Source organism: Populus alba, chromosome 14, assembly GCF_005239225.2.
Source record: "Populus alba chromosome 14, ASM523922v2, whole genome shotgun sequence".
Taxonomy (NCBI): domain Eukaryota; kingdom Viridiplantae; phylum Streptophyta; class Magnoliopsida; order Malpighiales; family Salicaceae; genus Populus; species Populus alba.
Genome location: NC_133297.1, coordinates 6,763,941 through 6,783,570, shown reverse-complemented (window position 1 = coordinate 6,783,570; position 19,630 = coordinate 6,763,941). Strand labels below are relative to the sequence as shown.

General features: G+C 35.4%; 3 protein-coding genes across 9 annotated transcripts; 1 reads left to right on the top strand and 2 right to left on the bottom strand.

Moving 5' to 3' along the window:
- The first annotated feature begins 727 nt into the window (after positions 1-727).
- Positions 728-8,751, top strand: LOC118041619 (uncharacterized). 5 transcript variants are annotated; one of them, XM_035049061.2, is made up of 14 exons: positions 731-1,098; positions 1,692-1,750; positions 2,030-2,138; positions 2,495-2,595; positions 2,703-2,771; positions 3,429-4,034; positions 4,777-5,312; positions 5,392-5,456; positions 6,255-6,334; positions 6,688-6,792; positions 7,239-7,378; positions 7,457-7,585; positions 7,918-8,070; positions 8,181-8,751. In XM_035049061.2, the coding sequence occupies exons 1-14, from the start codon at positions 903-905 to the stop codon at positions 8,323-8,325; spliced, it is 2,493 nt and encodes an 830-aa protein (XP_034904952.1). In that variant the 5' UTR covers positions 731-902; the 3' UTR covers positions 8,326-8,751. The 5 variants fall into 5 exon arrangements, with proteins under 5 accessions (XP_034904951.1, XP_034904952.1, XP_034904953.1 ...); XM_035049062.2 differs by adding an exon at positions 1,546-1,579 and having other exon boundaries at positions 929-1,098; positions 7,239-7,585; XM_073404259.1 differs by having other exon boundaries at positions 1,038-1,098; positions 1,692-1,754.
- A 415-nt stretch (positions 8,752-9,166) lies between these two features.
- Positions 9,167-12,565, bottom strand: LOC118041621 (calmodulin-binding receptor-like cytoplasmic kinase 2). The gene is made up of 6 exons (XM_035049067.2): positions 12,193-12,565; positions 11,145-11,386; positions 10,890-11,058; positions 10,666-10,755; positions 10,242-10,543; positions 9,167-9,978 (listed from the first exon to the last, which is right to left on the bottom strand). Exons 1-6 carry the CDS (start codon positions 12,440-12,442, stop codon positions 9,712-9,714), a joined length of 1,320 nt encoding a protein of 439 aa, XP_034904958.1. The 5' UTR covers positions 12,443-12,565; the 3' UTR covers positions 9,167-9,711.
- A 485-nt stretch (positions 12,566-13,050) lies between these two features.
- Positions 13,051-17,263, bottom strand: LOC118041622 (pentatricopeptide repeat-containing protein At2g46050, mitochondrial). 3 transcript variants are annotated; one of them, XM_035049070.2, is made up of 3 exons: positions 15,079-17,263; positions 14,441-14,957; positions 13,051-13,704 (listed from the first exon to the last, which is right to left on the bottom strand). In XM_035049070.2, the coding sequence occupies exon 1, from the start codon at positions 17,083-17,085 to the stop codon at positions 15,271-15,273; it is 1,815 nt and encodes a 604-aa protein (XP_034904961.1). In that variant the 5' UTR covers positions 17,086-17,263; the 3' UTR covers positions 13,051-13,704; positions 14,441-14,957; positions 15,079-15,270. The 3 variants fall into 3 exon arrangements, with proteins under 3 accessions (XP_034904961.1, XP_034904960.1, XP_034904959.1); XM_035049069.2 differs by having other exon boundaries at positions 13,052-13,800; positions 14,441-15,006; positions 15,112-17,263; XM_035049068.2 differs by having other exon boundaries at positions 13,053-13,704; positions 14,441-15,006; positions 15,112-17,263.
- Between the last annotated feature and the right edge of the window lie 2,367 nt (positions 17,264-19,630).

Below are 19,630 nucleotides of genomic sequence, written 5' to 3'. Positions count from 1 at the left end.
ATACTTAAAAATTATTTAAACATATAATAACAATTATTTTCAAAATATTTTTAATTTATTCATCAAGTTTGTATCATATAAATATATGATGATAAAAAACACATTAGTATGAAAAAAATTAATGATGTTTAAAAATAAATAAAAATAATTATTTTTATGGATTTATTTTGAAGAAAAATAGATAAATGGTGAAATTAATTATGAAACTTATAAAAAATATAATAATATTTCTATCCATGCTGAATTCCCCCTCCCTTCTACTTTTATTTATGTTTAATTTTTTTATAAACATGAAAATTTATATATTAAAAAAATAGCTGGGTGTGGTAGTAATTCCTTTTTAAATTATTTTTTTGCTTAAAAATATATTAAAATAATATATATTTTAAAATTTTATTTTTATATTAATACATTAAAATGATTTATAAAAATAAAAAAAAATAATTTTAATTATTTTTTTTTATAAAATATTATTTGGAATATAATTTTAAACGGTTAAAAATAAATTTACGAAAAAATGTTCAGCAAAAGTGACATAGCTCATGAAATAATCAACGTGTACCCTCTGATGTAATGCTGTTTCCATGTGGAATCAAAGATTCTACCTTACAAACCGTCCTCCCCTGTCCTTAGTCCTACCCCCAGGCAAGTGGCGCGTGATAAAAAAACTCCATCATTTGCACGTGTGGTTCACTCTCCCCCAAACAAACCTAGACAGAAGTCGCCGAGCTCAAGTCAACAACGCTTCCGTAGTCACCTTACGCGAAATCACATTAAACAAAGAAAGAAATCAGCTACACACGCCAAACAAATGCTAATTTATTACATTAATCCCCTGCTTAATAAATCACATCATCTCTTATCATATCATCATCATCATCATCATTTTCTGCACTAAAAAAATGGCAGAGAATTCGATTCTGTTCTGCTTCCCTTCTTGTTATTTTACGATCCTGGCACGTCTTTTCGTGTTCTTTTCTCTTCTTTTTTGCTGCTCTCATTCAGCAAATCAGCTGGGTCCGTACAATACATTTACTGTTTCCAGTTTTAGTTACCCAACAACTAATGTCAGGCCGTTTGATTTGCGTTACATACGAGGTCCGTAAGTTAATATGAACTGTCCCTTTTAAGCATTTGATTGGCCGAGTCTTTGTTTTTTTTTTTTTTTTTTTATATGGTTTAGTTTTGTTGGCTGTTAAATGATTGCTGATCGTCTCAAAAGTTCTGAATTAAGTGAAGAATTTCGTCCCAGTTGTTGAAAGATGATTGCTGTTTTTACTTTTATGTCTTTGCTAGTTATTGATTTTGATTAAAGTTCGGCTCTTGTTTGATTGCTTATTGTTTTCATTGATCTTGAGATCATGAATGGAATTCATGATCTGAATTATTGTATGATTCAAATTGATTCTGTTTAGTGTAATTTATTCGAGCCCATGAAAGTGAGCTCAATTACTCATTTCTTCTACTTGATTATTGTTTTTATTGAACACTATGATGTTCATATCCCCGTATGTAATTTCTCTTAATCAGTGTGTTAAAATTTAGGGACCTCAACATCAAGATTTAAAATTTACTGAAAGTGGGATGGCTCTTTCAAACCTCAATTCATCTCTTCAGCTTCTTGGATTTTGCAAGATGTTGGTTGGAAGATATTTTAATCTTAGCTTTTCTGGTGTTGTGCCTTGTTCCAGTTGATTTGCCGGCGTGGTTCTCTTCTGTGTCCATATCAGTGCAGTCGGACGTAGACCTTGTGAGTATGTTTTATCTTTGCTTTTTTTGTCAATCTTATCAATTTTTTGAATTTTGCAAGAGAAGAAAACAAAAGAAAAGAAGTGAACTGTGCATTTTTCGGATGGCTACTTTTGATGCCTTCATTTGAATTGCTATTCTTTAATTGGCTTGCAGGGATAGTGGACTTGTTCTATACAAATTGCCTTTGAAAATCGATGCAATAGCTGATTTTGATTGTTAATTTTGCTCATATCATGTCTTTGATTTCTTATTGGCTCATGGTTCAAGTTTTTCACAGGATGCTAAAAGCATATCAAAGGTTCCTAAGAGCACACTGCCCCTCATCTGCATCAGAGATGGAAGTCCTCCTCTGCCAGATGTCTTAAACAGTTCCCTTATAGAACTAGGTAAAAGAGAGAAACAGATCAAATTGTTTTAGTTTATCCTCATGAAGCTCTTTTTTCCAAAAGAAGAAAGAAGAAAAATTAATCAAATGTGTTGCATAACTTTTATTACTTCCTAAATTCTTTTTTCAGTTGTTCCAATGAAAGCACCTGACTATTTTATTCTTGCCCACTGAATTCTTCACAACAGTGTTGTACATGAAATGCCAGAACCTGCCTCTTTTTTCTCTGATAGTCCTTTTTCTGTAGTCTTATTTCTGCTTTTGGTCGGGATGAGTGAAAATCTTTTCTTTATTCAGTCTCATTGTTTGAGTCAAATGAAGGAAAGACTGAAGTAGCTGTCACTGTTTTGGTGTCAGGATCCTTCTCTAATGGCTCATTTCAAAGAATTCAAGGTCCTCAGAATGTGCAGTGCTATCCAATGCAGAGAAATATAACAGCGACACTCACAAATGAGCAGGTATGCCAACAATCCTTTCCTAATTGTAGTAGGTGTGGATTATTTCACAAGTGCTCTGTTCCCTTCATGTCAGCGAGCAGAGTTTAAATTATAATTTTTTTATGCAGATATCTCCAGGAGTTTGGTATCTAGGTCTTTTTAATGGCATCGGACCTACAAGGACACAATCAAAAATGGTACATTTCATTTAAACTAGCTGTATTAGTAAGCATTCCTTGTGATGTCTCTTATGAATTTTGATCAAATTCTATGGTTCCAGTGAACTTCTTAATCTTAGGAAGCTAGCCAGCATGTTGCACCAGCTAAAAGGAATATAGTTGACTAATAGGAGCACTGGCTTTAGTGAAATAGCTGCTGCTGTTCACTAGGAGAAAAGTTTGGCCAAATATAAAAACTTAATGTTGAAATCACTTTGATAGGCTGAAGTTAATTTTTCATTTGTAATAGCAGGATGAACGCAGCTTCTTATTTCCAATTAAAGGGAGAATCAAAAAGTTTCAGAAATTTCTGATACAAGTGTTTATAGTAGCAGATTTAGAAAGCCCTAGAATACTGAAGTTGATATTCTGGACAGACAGAATTCATTCTCCTCTTTATAGTCACATTTAATTGGTTTTTGTTAATAACAGTGTGTCTTTGTGGCTGTCTTGGTGTCTTACTGGTTTATTTCCTATAGCCTTTTTCATTCTAGTTCTTTCTTTTTTTAGTACCTTCGCACCCCCCCCCCCCCCAAAAAAAAAAAAAAAAAAAAATCAAAGGACTCACATTGGGACAACGATGAATATTGCTATTATTTAAATATTGAATTTACTATAAGTCATTTGGCATTGCAGATTGTCCGTAGCCCATCATACTCCTTTAGTGCCAACATCAGTGTGGAAGGATGTGCAACATCAACAATGTGGGGACAGTATTGCAACCAGACAATTGACCCTTTTTCATGTTCTCAAGCTTACAGCTACAATCTGACGGAAAATTTTTCTGGTGCTAACTTACAGACAATACAAAATGTGGTTTCATGCAAAAATTTTGAAAGTTATTGCCATGGAGAAGGTGAGCCAAAAGTATATGCATTGGAGGTGTTGGGAATAGCTGAACAATTAAAAATTGTGGCAACCAATGTCAGTTTCACTGCTGCCCCAACAAATAGCACTGGTAATGCTAGTGTTGCTAACTTAATGTATTTCGCTCGGCATGGTGCAATGCCTTCAATGGTACTGTATGATTATTCTGGTGACATAAGTAAAGCTCCTCTTATCATCCGTACACCAAAGGTTGGTCGATGGTTTGTTACTATTTTACCCACTAATCTTTCGAAAGAAGATGGAGGGATTCAGAATTCTAACATGCAAGCTTGCTATTCCATTACATGGCAATTGCTTAATTGTCCAGTGGGGAAGGCTGGATTGAATTGCTCTTCTGAAAAATACATGCTTCAGGTAAACTGTTCCAGGAATGTGTGCTCTTTGAATCTTGATTATGAATATATTCCGACATGCAGATCTAGTTATATGATTTACTTCAGAATTATTTGAATCAGATACTTGGATTTGTTTATATTGGTGACCCTGATAGTGGGGTTTGTATGGATGAAGTTGCTATACATCTTATGCTCCTATGGTAGCAGAGAAGTAGGCATGATGCTTGAAACCACAGAAAAATATTGAAACCTAGAATTTTAATTGAATAGATAATTCAATCTTTAACATGGAAAAATAATTATAGTTATTTTTGCTTACATGTAAATTTGTTTAGTGGGTACATACATCACCATGAGTTCCCACACTGATCCTTGCCTGTCTGAGCTGTAGAAATTTGAGTTCATAAACCATAGAATAGCTTGATATACAATCTGGGCTCCCCCTCCCTCCAACTCTCCCACACACATGCTCAAAGGATGGGTGATGGTGATGAAAAGCATGTGTTAGCAATTGTGTCTAACAAAATGGGATCACGATTTTGTTGCAGAGATATTGTGTTGGAAGCACTCTTCTGTACTTCACAATAGTTATGAATTGACTTACTGATTGTGGAGTGTGATATTAATATCAATTTTACCGCTTCAAGAAGAAATGTGTAGATATCTTGTTTTACACAGCACCCTTTTGTTTTATTAATGCTTGATGGAAGTTATCTGGGCATTTTCTTTTTTCATTTACAAGCCAAGACTTATTCTTGCAGACAGTTCTCAGGAGAGACTCCACCCCCTTTGAATCCTATTATTTGCCCCTCAGTGGAAAAGTGTCCCCAGATTCAGCTGATTTTCCTCTTGAACCCCTTTCAAGCAATTCCTCATACAGCAATGAAATAGATACTTCTTGGATGTATTTTCTCTTGAGCATTCCTCGTGGTGCAGCTGGAGGGAACATCCACATCCGGATGACTTCAGACGTGAAGATAAACTATGAAATATATGCTAGATATGGTGGGTTGCCATCTCTTGACAGTTGGGATTATTATTATGCAAACAGAACAAGAAGCAGTGATGGTTCCATGTTTTTCACGTCGTATAATTCAACTGAAGAAAAGATTGATTTTTACATTCTATACGTCAAGGAAGGAACTTGGACATTTGGATTAAGGTCTTTAAATACCACCATCATCCCTTCAAATGATCAGACTGTCATGTCAGTCTCTGTTGAGAGATGCCCAAAAAGATGCTCCTCTCATGGGGCATGCAAAGTAGCTCTGGATGCCAGTGGATTGGCTTCATACAGGTTTTATATTCAGCACTTCCAAAGTAAGACACTTATCCACCCCCCTAACTTCTCATAACTTTGCCTTTTTATTTCTCAGCTTCTGCTCCTGTGATCGAACGCATGGGGGATTTGACTGTAGCATTGAGATTGTATCACATCAAGGTACACATTGTTTTTTTTTTGGTTTTAAACATCCTTGTAGGGGTCATTACCTAGTGAATGGTAAAACTCTTAGAGCCTGCAGCCACTGAGAGTAGGTTTGAGTCTTGTCAGTCATCACTTCATGCAAAAAATGCTGAAAGGCTGGACTCTCTCCAAATTCTCCTAGGACACTTCATTGGGGATATAACTTTAGTTTTCTTTTTATTTTTTTAATATAAGGCATCCTTCCTTGCAAATTCATCCCTGATAATTCTTTTCTTCCAATACTTCTGGAATCGCTATCATGTTGTTCTTACAGCTACACTTTGTCGCATTGGAAGTAAGCAGAGCTTTGAAAAATCTCCAACTGCCTATGTAACTTCTTAGGCATGCAAATGGTTGCTTTAAAAGAAAAATATTTGTAAGGCTTTCAGAAAACTGGCAAATTTAGAACAGGAAGTTTGAAATCATGGTCAAACTGTCACCATTTGACAGAGATCTATGTAATTCCTCTTCTTTTTCCTGGGTTGTGAAAGATACTTTAGGAAGCCTTCTGAGAAAAGCACTGATCTCATCTAACAAACTTGGATTTATGAAGTATAGACCTCTGAATGAATTAGCCAGTTGGAAGTTGCAGGAGGCCAGCAATGGCTCTTTGACTCGAGTTTGTGAGACAAAATTGGAGAGAAATGCGTTTTGCACCTTTTCTTTCACTCTTTTTTTCTTTTAAGAATTCCATTTTGCATGTGAAATGAGGGTCAGGAGTTATTATCATGCAATACAATAGCCCCCTATTCAAGTAGCTTTAAACTTATGTAGGTCACATATGGCAATCGATTGCTCTAATTGGATCAAATGCTGCAGCTATACTTCCTGCATATTGGGCTCTTAGGCGTAAGGTAATGCGATAGTAAATTTTTTTATTGGATTGACTATTTTTTAAATTTTGAAAGCAAAGATTAAATCTTATTTCTGTCATGGTGAAACACTTTCCAAACAGCCCAACCTTTTACTGTAATTGGTTTTTTAGTAACAGTGTACGATTGATTTACCTTGCAACCAACAAGAAGAGGTGAGTGATGATTCATGAATCTCAATGATGTGCCAGTGGTAGATATCAGGGATAATCTCCATATCTATACCAACCCAACATTCAGCTTTGGAGTTGATTTCTTCAATTGGAGAAGATGAACCTTTGATCCCCACTATTTAGTTTAACATTACCAAAATGACCTTTTTTTTCTCAATGCAGGCATTTGCAGAATGGGTTATCTTTACTTCTAGTGGAATTTCAAGCGGATTATATCATGCATGTGATGTAGGCACCTGGTGTGCATTATCCTTTGGCGTCTTACAGGTACATCTCAATTTTCCTTGCTTTTGTATGCACTATTGATGGAGAATATGATTTCTGACGGCCCTTGAAAGATGATTTGCTTATATATTCTACTGTAATAATGCCAAGAAAAGTATCTCAGAACCAAGTGAACCTAGGATTTGTGTTTGTTTTGACATGAGAAACACAATAAACAAGCCTTGAAACTATTTGAGGAACTTTAGTGAGATATTTAGAAACAAAAATTTTTTTTCCCTTTTTCAGATCGTTTGAAGGAATGTGTTTGTATTAGTTTAGAAAATAAGAGTTGTATAACATTCAGCAGTTTTGAATCTCTCTCCAACTCAAATGCCTTCATTCTTGTATAACTTTATATTATTGTCTATTAATTTATTTATTTTAGGAAATGTGAGATCTTAGGTTTACTGGCTTAAGATGTTATTGACTCATCAACTGGAATTTTTCAGTTCATGGACTTTTGGCTGTCTTTCATGGCAGTGGTGAGCACTTTTATATACTTAACCACCATTGATGAAGTCTCTAAACGAGCGATTCACACAGTTGTTGCCATCCTCACAGCCCTAATGGCGATAACTAAGGCAACCAGGTATGTTTCAAGTTTGTCTGATGCATTTAGCAGGGTACAGTGGGAATTTAAGCATGTAAGGTTGATTAAACTCTGCAGGTCTTCTAATATTATTCTTGTGATGGCAATTGGGGCACTTGGTCTTCTCATTGGATGGTTGGTAGAATTCTCTACCAATTTAAGTTCACTTTCATTTTCAAGGGGATTCTGTTTAAATGTGCCCACAAGGTAAGCATCTTTTTGAGACCACCAATGAAGATTTAATATCATGCTCAAATGTGATATATAACAAACAATGAGCTGCGATAAATGCATTCATTGACGTCAATGTATTAAAATTAAGATTTTAATGAGGCTCGTGTGCTTGAATTTCAGTTTGTGCTTTTTCTCGCCATTTTTTTCTCGGAAATTCTCATTACTTTTGGTAACAAAATAAGTTGCAGATAAAAGTATTTTTACATTCCTTACTGGAGGGTGCATGCATTGCTTGAAGCTGTGTACACTAAAAAAAAAATTGTGGTTTTCAATTTAAAGAAAACCGAGCTTGTCTTTTATTATAGGTGGGAAACCATTGGAGCCCAGCTCAGTACTTTAGTCAAGACACTTTTGAGAAGATTCCGATGGGGTTTTGTGCTAGCAGGGTTTTCTGCCCTGGCCATGGCTGCAATAAGCTGGAAGCTGGAAAGCAGCGAAAGCTACTGGATATGGCACAGGTACTATGAAATACTTTAGCAAATATAATATGGTTTTATTAATTGTTTATGTCACTGGTTTATTTTCTATAACTCTTTCTCTGATGTTTGGCGTGTAAAATGGTTTGCAGTCTGTGGCATGTCACCATATATACATCTTCCTTGCTGTTCCTTTGTTCAAAAGTAGACATTATTATAAATAGCGAAAATCAAACAACCTCAGATGGAAACTATGGGTTGACGCGGCAGGATTCACTTTCAAGAGCTGAGCCATAGTTAGAGGGAGGAGGAGAGATTTTTGCAGAATTTAGCTCTCCACTCCTGAAAGAAAATAAGCTATCTCCAGTACATATGAGAAAATGTAGCCTCTCCATACTGAACAAGACTTCTTCGATTGTATCCGCTAAAGCAGCTCTTACCGAAGTAAAACATGCGTCCTACTACATCAACAAAAGCCGTATTGCCAATTCTTCTTCTCATAAATATGAACCCTTTTTTGCCAGGATTTTTCTTCTTTTACATTTCTGTGTGTGTACAAACAAAGGTAGGTTCGTCGGGTTAGGGAATTAAGAAAAGATGGAAATATTGAAAAGATTTAGGGGGGATAGATCCACCATTGAATTTCTTGATCTATCAGTCTTGTAAGATTATTTCGGTTATTTGATACACTTTTCTTATTAATTAAATTTAACTTATTCATCATATTTGACTATTGTTCGCACTTGACTACTTGCAAATCAGATCTTAAATTACAATGATGAGAGGTAGTTGGATGCCAGAAAAGTCTGAATCTGTTGACTAACTGGAAAATGAACAAAAAATATAAAAGCTGGATTTTAGTTTTGGAGGTTGTTCAAGAAGCATTGATGTCTCTCCCACGGACAAAGAAGTTATTGGTCATTAAATGAAATGAAATTATTGTACCTTGACATATAAATAAGCAAGGGGATAGATGGGACCTCGTCCTCAACTAGAGAAGTGTCAGCTGCTTATTGCAATCTGAATAAACTAAATGCAGGAGAGAAATTGAACCAGACATCCAGTTTCCAACTTGGACGCAGTTTGCATGCAAATGGTGATCACGAGAGGAAATGTTTACATGTAACTCCTCAAAAAGTGGTAAAAATATTGCAAGCCTGTCGATATACAATATTAATTACATAGTTTACAATGCTTATGTTCTCACACAACATCCATTTGACATCGATTTCTCAAAATGGTATGTCCTGGATTGGGGGATAGTCTCGAAGAAACATTTGTCTGCGACAATACAGAAAAAAATACAAACCCCACTCTGTTTAGAAATGTTGCAGAATGGATGGAAACAACATGAAAGATTATAAAACAATTGTAACCGAAAAGATGAAGAAACGGTAAACACAAAATCAGGTGGAAGCAAAGGCACTTCGTCACCTTAAAATGATTTTCCTATATACATTCATAACTTCAAAACGAACACCTCCTATGATCTTGCAAGCAGTGGAATCTTATTGAGCAATATTGTGCCATCTTGGAAATCGCTCTGTGGAAAGCTATCAATCCTTTTTCTACTCTGACCACCCTGCACAATTACTCTCGAATCACTTGTTCGTCTTAAAAAGCAACCTGCTTGGCTTTTTTCTCTTCACATTATCATTTCCGCAATACTAGGCAGCTATTTGATTATTCTTCTGTTATTACTGAAATACTCCCCTGTGATTTAGAAGAAAGAGAACGAAAATCTAAGGCTGATTGTTCCTTGTAATCCTTACGGATACTCCAAAGAATCTCAGCACATTTCCTCATGCTTGGCCGACTCTGCCTGTGAGGAGCCAAACATTGCAAGGCCAGTTCAAGAATCTTTTCCAGGGCCAAGTTATTTGCAGCGGTACATTTTAGTTTCGGGTCCAATATTAAAATGGCATTACCTTCTGCAAACTTCTTTACTGCCTGCGCAAAAACTGACTGAAATCAGAGCAGATCTATTATTGATTGCTTTAATTCTCTTGGTACACAGTTCCAACAAAATGTGAGATTAGATGGGAGGGTTGGGATTGCTTTCTAGGCTCTGTTAAGGACTTCCATGGTGGGATCCATCAGATATCGCTAGCACTGGATAACTATAGAGCAGGAATTTTATAGTTTTACATGACATAATTAATATTTAGTAAGACTTTTATTGAGTGAAGAAACAGAGGCAGAGAGTATTGTACCCATTTTGCAGTTATACGCTCCTTGATTTCCCTTTTTGCTTCAATAGGGCGCCTGCCTGACACTAGTTCAACCAGCAATACACCGAATGAATAAACATCACTCTTCTCAGTCAATTGATAAGTCCTCAAATATTCTGGGTCCAAGTAGCCAGCAGTTCCTTTAACTTGGGTAGACACATGGGTGGCACCTGAATCACTATCAGCTGCCAGTCTAGCAAAACCAAAGTCAGCTACCTTGGCTCGAAAGTTTTCTGTGAGGAGGATGTTGGAGGACTTTATGTCCCTGTGAATAATTGGGTGATCTACATGGAAAGCCACAATGATCCAATAAGATATCTCAAGCTTTTCTGCAAGTGTCAGAGAAATAGCAGAAGCTCTAACTTTGATACAAGTAAAATTAGGTTGGTTGCAATTAAAAGAAAACCTGTGTACATGTGAAGATAAGTGATTGCATGAGCCACATCAATTGCAATATCTAGGCGCACGGCAAGGTCAATAACATTTCCATGAATACCTGCATCAATGTCATTCGTGAATCAACAAAATTCCCACATTTGCAAACGTGTATCTTCATCTGCCACATCCAACACACATGAGCGTGCACACAGACACACACACAGGCATAGAGAGAGGTTGCGAAAAACTCACAATCCAAGTGTTCTCTGAGAGTTCCATTGGCAACATACTCCACAAGAACAATTCTTTCATCTTCATGCTCCAGATATCCATAGAACTTTACTAGATTTAAATGCTCCACCTGTGCCAGTGTTCGGATCTCACTTTGAAATTCTACACCTAAATGCTTATCATATACACTCTGCACACAGATAACCAAGCAATCTGTGAAACCTCAGAATACTCACATTCACTGAAGCAGAAAAATAAACTGCAACTTTCACCAACCTTCTTGGCACGTTTGATGGCAACAACAGTTCCATCTTGGAATCTTCCCTTGTATACTGTCCCAAAACCACCTTGTCCAATCTTGAATGTAGGAGAGAAGTTCCTTGTGGCTGCATAGATTTCCTCCATGGTAAAATTTACACTCCCAGGTTCTCTCCCATGGACTGAATTGGCTGGACTGCTATATATACCTCTTCTTGAACTTTGTCTCCTTTCATTGCCACCAGAAGTACTAGATGCAACTGAAAGGAACAAATTTGAGTAGTTCATTCTAACTCTACAAATTCATTTCATATAGAAAAAGAAAAAAAGGAAAAGATCCACCGTGTACTTCAAGTATGCTTCAATGCTCTGAAACTAAAGCGTTTCTCACCAATTGTTAAATAAACTTAAAATCGGATATACAAGTCTACTTTCTTTCTTTGGTTTTTTTAGATTAATTACGCTTTTTTGAAATGGGCCAAGAACCCCCAGTTCCTGTTGCTTTGGAATAATACCAAATCTGCTTATTTAATTTGTTATTATCATAATAACACATTGAGATTCGGCCCAACTTTTACCATAAACTCGATAAATAGCAAAGAAGTAAATCAAATTGGTGTATATAACAAGTAATGCCTTTAAAAAGGGAAGGGCAGGGTACCCAATACATTTGTTAAGGTTTCAAGAAATTTATTGATAATCAAACGTTGTCATAGCATAACAATAAGTAGACAAGAAGTGATCTTTGATAAACCATGCACACTCAGTAATTTCTCATTTATATCCAAATAAAAACTTATAGTAAAAGAAAATTATTCAAGGATCCGATCCCTTGCTTCCAACACAACATTTAAGCCACGATTTGTTTACACAGAAGATAGATTAAAAACAAAACATCATTACTGTGTTTCAATCGCATTCTATTGTCCAACCCAAAAAGAAAAGTCTCCGAAAAAGACTATATCATATGAATCAAGAACCACGTCTCAAGTTTCTTACCTTTTCTCTCAGCAAAAACCTTACCGCAAAACAGTAAAAAAGTCAACAAAACAAACAAGAAGTTTACCAGAGGGAGCTTTTAACTCTTCAGAGTAACCAAAGTCCTTTGAACTGTTCGGCTCAGGCTCGGGAGGCGTGAAACAAGCAACAAACACACCGGCCATTGATTTCGCGGCCACTGACAACGGGTTCCGTTTCTTCAAGGTGGAGCCGCTCGAGTAGGAGGAGGATGTCGGGGAGTATGGAACACTGTCCGGCGTATACCCTACGCCGTAGGCTGGGGTCCGGCGAGCGTTGCGAGAACGTGGGCTCTTCATTGTTTAGAGAGAGGTGGGTAGAAATGGCGGGTAGCTGTTGTGTTAATAAAAAAAAAGGGAAGACTTTGATTTTTCAGAAGGTGGGTGTGGCTAGCGTGAGCCGTTGAAGTTATGAATGGTAACCGGCACCAACTATAATTAAGCTTGAGCATCGAAGTTTCAATTTGATTATTATAAATGATTTGTCTTAAGGCCCGCTGTATTATTTTTCTTAAATTGAAAGCTTTTCTCTTTTTTATATATCAAATATGTTTGTTTTTGTATTTAAAAAAATATTTTTATAATTATTTTTTTATAATTTTAGATTGTTTTATATTAAAAATAAATTTTAAAAAATAAAAAATATTATTATAATACATTTTAAAATAAAAAATATTTTAAAAAAATAATTATTACCATAATGTCAAACACTACCTTCCTTAATAAGTTATTGAAAAGCTAAAATAATCTAGAAGAATAAAATTATAACTCTAATACAAGCGTGAGTATGAAATTTTAAATTGTTTATTCTAGATACCGAACGGGAAAACTTCTAATGAGTTTGCATAAAAAATAGTAACACGCAAGTGTTAGATAATGATGGTGAGCAAATGGAGAGTAGGAGTCAGTGATAAAAATAATAATAAAATTGGCAGTCAGTAGAACTTGTAATCTAGCAGTGGAGTCTCTTTATGGAGAGAGATTAAGATTCGACTTGCAATAAATTAAAAAGGAGAACAAAACCAGAAAAGAAAACCAATTAACAAGTCAAAACACTAGGATGAATACTGAATAAGATTAAAATGATACCAAAACATTTTGACTTGATAAAAAAAGGACCTAAAGATTGATCGACTGGTATTCCACATAGAAACAAAATTATGTGTTGGTTATTGACGCTATCAACACTGTAAAAATTAGAAAAAAGACGTTAAATCATGAGGCCGGGAGTGTGGACAAGCTTCTCTCATTGAACCACAAAAATCCCACAAGGAAAAGGTCGTCTTATTGCTTGGCTGTGCCCTGAGTCAAATGCCAGCACTTGGTAGCAGCTAGTGGCCTTCATTTCACTCATAAAGACACCGAAACATCTTGGCCTGTCTTAGTGCTGGACAATTTGCACAGAGACAGAGAAGGGCTGTGATGTTGCACTTAGCTGACACATGTCAGTTTCAGGAGTGTTTTGAGGGTCTGTGCTCTATTCAATTTGTCCCCAAGTTGTAATGGATGGTGGTTTCTCATCCTTTCCTTGTCCAAATCACAGTTGGTTCACACCAAAAACCCTGATAGAATATAACGTTTAGTTGATCAAGAATTCTTGCAAAATACTTCAGAAACAGAAGCTGAGTGGTTGATCACTTCAGCAGGCCCCACAGATCCTGGGATAATAGAATTCACAAAAACCTCAAATTCCGTTACTGACAAGGAAGAAATCATCTGGATTGTCTACCTTCTTTGTTTCTCAAGCCAGTTTCACACACTAAGAGGGTGTTTGGGAGTGTGGTAGCACGCTTTAAAAGCATGCCAATAATATTTTTATTTAAAAATTATTTTTAATATCAGCACATCAAAACGATCCAGAAAGTACATCAATTTTAGCAAAAAAAAAAAAAAAAGTTTGAAATTTTTTCTCACACCTCAATCCCAAACCCCCTAACACGGAAACAATGCATAATAACTCTTATGACAGAATCATTAATTTGATTATATTCTACCAAACCCTTCCAGATTAAGAAAAAAATGATAGCCGTTGCAAAAGAGAGGTCGTGTCCATGAGGAAAAAAACTCCTTTCAGACTATTCATTTTGTATTATGTTCGGGAATTAAAATTAAAATTGCTTGCAGCTTTAAAGAGCATTGGCTAGATTACTGATTGCAGTCCGAGGACAATCTTTCCAAATCATTTGCATGTGCAGAATTCGTACCACACAAATGCACCACAGAGGTGGAGCTTAACAGCCATAGAAACAACATTTATATCATGAGAGTGCACCGCACATGAAGATAGAAACTCCTTACCCTTTGATTAGAAGTCAATCAACAGTCTGTGCAGTTAGGATGGAGATTGTCAGAGTTATAAACAGTGATTACTACTGAAATGGCAGTGGAAAATGACAGGGTTTTTCAGTTTGTTGAAGATTGCCAGAGTTTAAAGGGAAACTTTCCATCAACACCTGTTTTACAACAAATAAAAAAATGGATTGGTGTTAATTTGAATTGTTACTAGGGAGATGTGACAATTCAATCACCACCCAACCAACTTTTAGTGGTAGAAGGCGGTTGATGTTTCTATACTGGATCTCTATTACCTAACATATGCTGATGTCAGCAACACAAAGAAAAGGACGTATGGAAGACATTTCTAGCAAGGATGTTGCGATATTTGCATTATGAAAATTATCCAAATGATTTCAAATATGCATACTACTATCAGATTTTAGTTGAGCCACTTGTTCGATGACTCTCGAGTGAGCAAAAAGCTTGACACCTGAGTTGCGGTTTAACTTGCCTTCTGCATCTGGACTGTCTCGCCCAACTAGGCCCAGTAAGATGAAAGGGGGTTAACCTTGCTATCAAAACATTTTCTGCGGATTTCATGTTAGGAACAACAAAAAAAAATTAAAATTAATGACCATCACATTTGCAAATACGCTTACCTCAAGACAAGAACCAAACTGATAAACACTCACCACCAGTCGAGAAGCTTGTTTCAAGCCAAGGCATCAGATGAAAGAGAGGACCTATAGTGCACGTTCATCCCAAACATTGTCATGCATGGCATGTACTTGGAAAGAAAATATTGTTCTTGTATTACCCATGGAGCATTCCCTAACATTACCATACACCGATCAAATTTTGACAGAAACTTCATCTATGGTACCAGCATATTCCATCCAGCTACAACCTGGAACTCCGTGACCACACCTATCCCTCATCAGTTTGTGTATTCTTGCCACATCATGCCAGTTACCTTCAGAAGCAAAGACGCTAGACATAAGAGTATAATTTACAGGCTTGTTTGGTTCCATTTCAAAAAGCTTTTCTGCAGCCCATTTAGCTAATTTTACTTCTCCATGGATTTTACATGCCCCGATAAATGCTCCCAAGGTGTCTGAGCTATACTCAATTGACATTGAATTCAAAACATTAAAAGCCTCATCCAACAGACCGGCTCTACCAAGAAGGTCAATGAGACAAGTATAGTGCTCTAAACCTGGCAAAATATGATAATCTTTCATTAACCTAAAGTAATGAAGCCCCTCATTTACTAGCCCTGCGTGGCTACAGGCAGAAAGGACTTCCAGAAAGACAATTTGATCTGGCCATACACCATCAGCTAACATCTCCTCAAAAGTATCAATACTATTTTTTGGAAGACTGTGGAATGCATACGCACTAATAAGTGAAGTCCAAGTAACAAGATCAGGCTCCAGAACTGTGCTAAAACACTGAAGTGCCATTGCAATGCTACCACCCTTGGAGTATGCATTTATTAAAGCATTTGCAATTGATAAAAAGGCATGGAAACCATTTTTAAGTACATAAGCATTGACTTGCATAATTTCGCAATAGGTCAATGCACTGCTGCATGATCTAATAATGCTAGCCAGAGTAATTTCATCAGGTCTTAAATCTTCTTGAAACATTCCAATGAGAAGTTTCATAGCTTCCCCCCCATCTCCAAGGCGACCATAACCCACAACCATAGTATTCCATGAGACTACATTTCTAGCAGACATCCCATCAAAAGCCTTGCGAGCATCACCTATATTTTCACTCTTTGCATACATATCAACAAGGCCACTAGCCACCAATACATCTAAATCAAAAGACAGTTTGATAGCAAGACCGTGGATCTGTCTTCCTAAGTTACAAGATCCCAGAGTTCCACATGAATTGAGCATACTAGAAAATGTAAAACCATCCGTCATAAAATTCTCCTCTTGCATTAACTTAAAGAAACCGGAAGCCTCTTCAGCTAAGCAATTCATAGCATAGCAAGACAACATCACATTCCATAACACCAAATCTCTACAGTATACTTCATCAAAAGCACGCCTCGCTTCCTTGACTAATCCACATTTCCCATACAAATCAACCAGAGCACTGTTGACAAAACTATTCACTGCAAAACCCAATTTCACTATAAAACAATGCAATTCTCTACCAATCTCCACATCATTTAACTCGAGACATGCGCGAAACAACCCATTAAGAGTTATGGCATCAAAACCTACCTTATCGAGCAGCATTTTCCTAAAATAACAAAAACCCATGTAGACACTTGACTCATAATCACTGCCCCTGCAGTCTACAAGCCCGCAAATCACAGTATTCCATGTAACCACATTTCTCACATGCATTTCGTCAAACAATCTGTGCGCATAATTAAAGTCCTTGCATTTTATATAAACATTCAAAATCTGATTTTGCAAGGACAATACATTACAAAATCCCAACTTTATAACATGTGCATGTACTTGTTTTCCTTCACGAAGAAAACCCTTTTTGGCAGAGAAGTTTAGGGCTCTGGAGCAGAAAGAATGGGTTGAGTGGGGATCGGTTAAGTGAGTTGAGTCGGGAGCGGTTGTTAATGATCTGAGTCGAGTAGGAGGGAGAAGTGAGAGAGATTTGGTGAAAAGGGTTGTTGTTTTTGGCGGCATGATTTGGTTTCTTGGAGAAGGAAATGGCGGGAATGGCAACTGACGTTTGAGAATGGACGGTAGGGATTGAAAGAAAGTGGGATGTGGAGATCATCGGAAGATGCAAGATGAATTGAGCCCCAAAGTTGATGTGGGAAAATTATGGAGTTAGCTGCTGGAACTTGGAAAAAATGATTAATTAGTCCTCTATGGTTTTAAGAAATATACATATTAATTTAATCTCTATGTTTTTAAATCCATTTGTAAAATTCTTTGTCTGTTTTATGCTCTTTTCTAGTTTATTTTGATTTTTTTTTAAATAGATAATATGAAAAATTGATGGAAAAAACATTTTTTATGACAAAATTATGCTAAAGTATGCATGATTAGCATTGGTCAAGGAACTATTTAATTGTTTTTCATGATATATGAATTAATTGATTTATTTTAATAGACTATAAGAGCCGTATTATAACTAACTCCCGTTTATTCTATATTTTTTGTTGCATGGATGGACTCCGTAATTTATTATTGTCAAATTTCTTTCTTTTCTAATCTTTTAAAGGGTTGAATCATTTATTTTATTGTTAAGACTATGTAATAAGACCAGCTTTTTAAAATTATTATTTTTTAAATTTATTTATTATTTTTTTATTAATAATGGGTGTCTAGACTAACTTACGTACATCTCAACTAATCTCACATGTCTTAAAATTTTACTTTTAAATATGAGGTCCTCAATTTACTAAATCATTTACAATTATAATTCTTACTTGCAGGATCTTATAGTTATTTTTTTCTTAACATGTCTAGGAGTAAACAACTTGAATGTCTTTATATTTTAAGGATCACATGTCCTTTATATTCTTATATATTTAATTATATCTAATCTATCAGTGAGAAGTTCTTAGTGTCCTAGTCTATTATTCTGTCAAATTAATAAGAATACATCACATGATTTGCACATGACCAAGTTCATATATATATATATTACTGGGATTCTAATTAGGGTTTTATAAACTGAGATTTAATACACAATCTTGACAAGTTTACGTGCAAGTTGTTCTACTCGCGACAAGGTTTGGGAGGAAAATCCCTGACATTTCCTTTTTAAAATAAAAATAACAAGGTGATTTGAATATATAAGATTTGAACTTGACCACGTACAAGTTACATGCACTCTTGCTAGTTTTTATAATGAAAATATGGCATAAAAACATACAAGACGCACGGGATTTTTTAAAAATAAATTAAATGCAATTAAATATACAAGAAAAGACTAGACACCATCCTTGCAATATAATAATATGTTTGAAGTCATTTCTCCGTATTTTGACAGTTAAACGTCAACTTAAAGTTTGATATAATGCCTGCTTAAACATTAGTCTACTTTCATTGAAAATGTTTAGAGCATCGATAAATAAAAAAATCAAAACACTGATTAAATCAAAAATATTTTAAAAAAAATAACTAAAAATTTCAAACCATAAAAAAAACAGATTAAAATTTTTAAAAAAACCGACCAGTTTGGTTTCAATTTTACAAGTTTAAAATAAAAAAAAACCAACAAAACCCAAGCCCAAAAAAACTAGAAAAAACCGAGTCAAACTAGTTTTAACTGGTTTTTGTCCTAAAAACCAAACCTAAACCAGTTGATTTGAACTGGTTTTGATTTAATTTTATTTTTTTTAATTTTAATTTAATTATTTATTTTTTATAAAAACTAAATCGAAAATAATCACTTCTATGAAAATATCAACGAGGAACCATAATGTCATGTAACTTCTTCCCCCTGTAATATTCTTCTTCTTTTTCTTCTTTTTCCGCAAATATACGCGAATTAGGTCCATATACTTTGAATAAAGCTTGCGGAGTAGAATTTACACTCTTTATTCCTTCTTTGAATCATGATCATAAATATTAATGAAAGAAAAACAGAGACAACGTATAAATCTTTCCCCTTGATCCCCATGCCCCCGTAATCTTCTTGTATATGCTGAGCAAGAATCTTTGACATTAAGATAACGTAAAGCACAAGTAGTGCCGTCGTTCAGGGGTCACGAAGGCAGACTTTGCGGTCTTCGTCTTCCAGTGAGTGGTTGCAGATACAATTACAAGATGCAGGTTGTTTGCAGGAAGTGATGTTGGTGGGACTTTGTGTGGCCACGAGACCTTCCTGGAGCCGAGGGCCTTGAATGGCTGAAATGTGCATCAAGTCGGTAATAATATCCGAGATAATGCCATTAAATTATTTTCTTATAATAACAAGTGGGCAAAAAATTATAACTACATATCCAGGGGGGCATTGTGGAAAGTAATGGCGTGTGTTTGGAGCATAATATTGATTGTTTTCATTTTAAAATATATTAAAATATTTTTTTTTATTTTTAATATTACTACATTAAAATAAATTTAAAATATAAAAAATATTAATTTGAAAGTAAAAATAATTGAATTTCAAAAAAAATATTTTAAAAATGTAAAAATAAACATAACATGTTTTCAAATAAAAATAAATAAATCTAATAAAAAAAAAGCGGAAACCAGGTTCACCACCTGGCTTTCT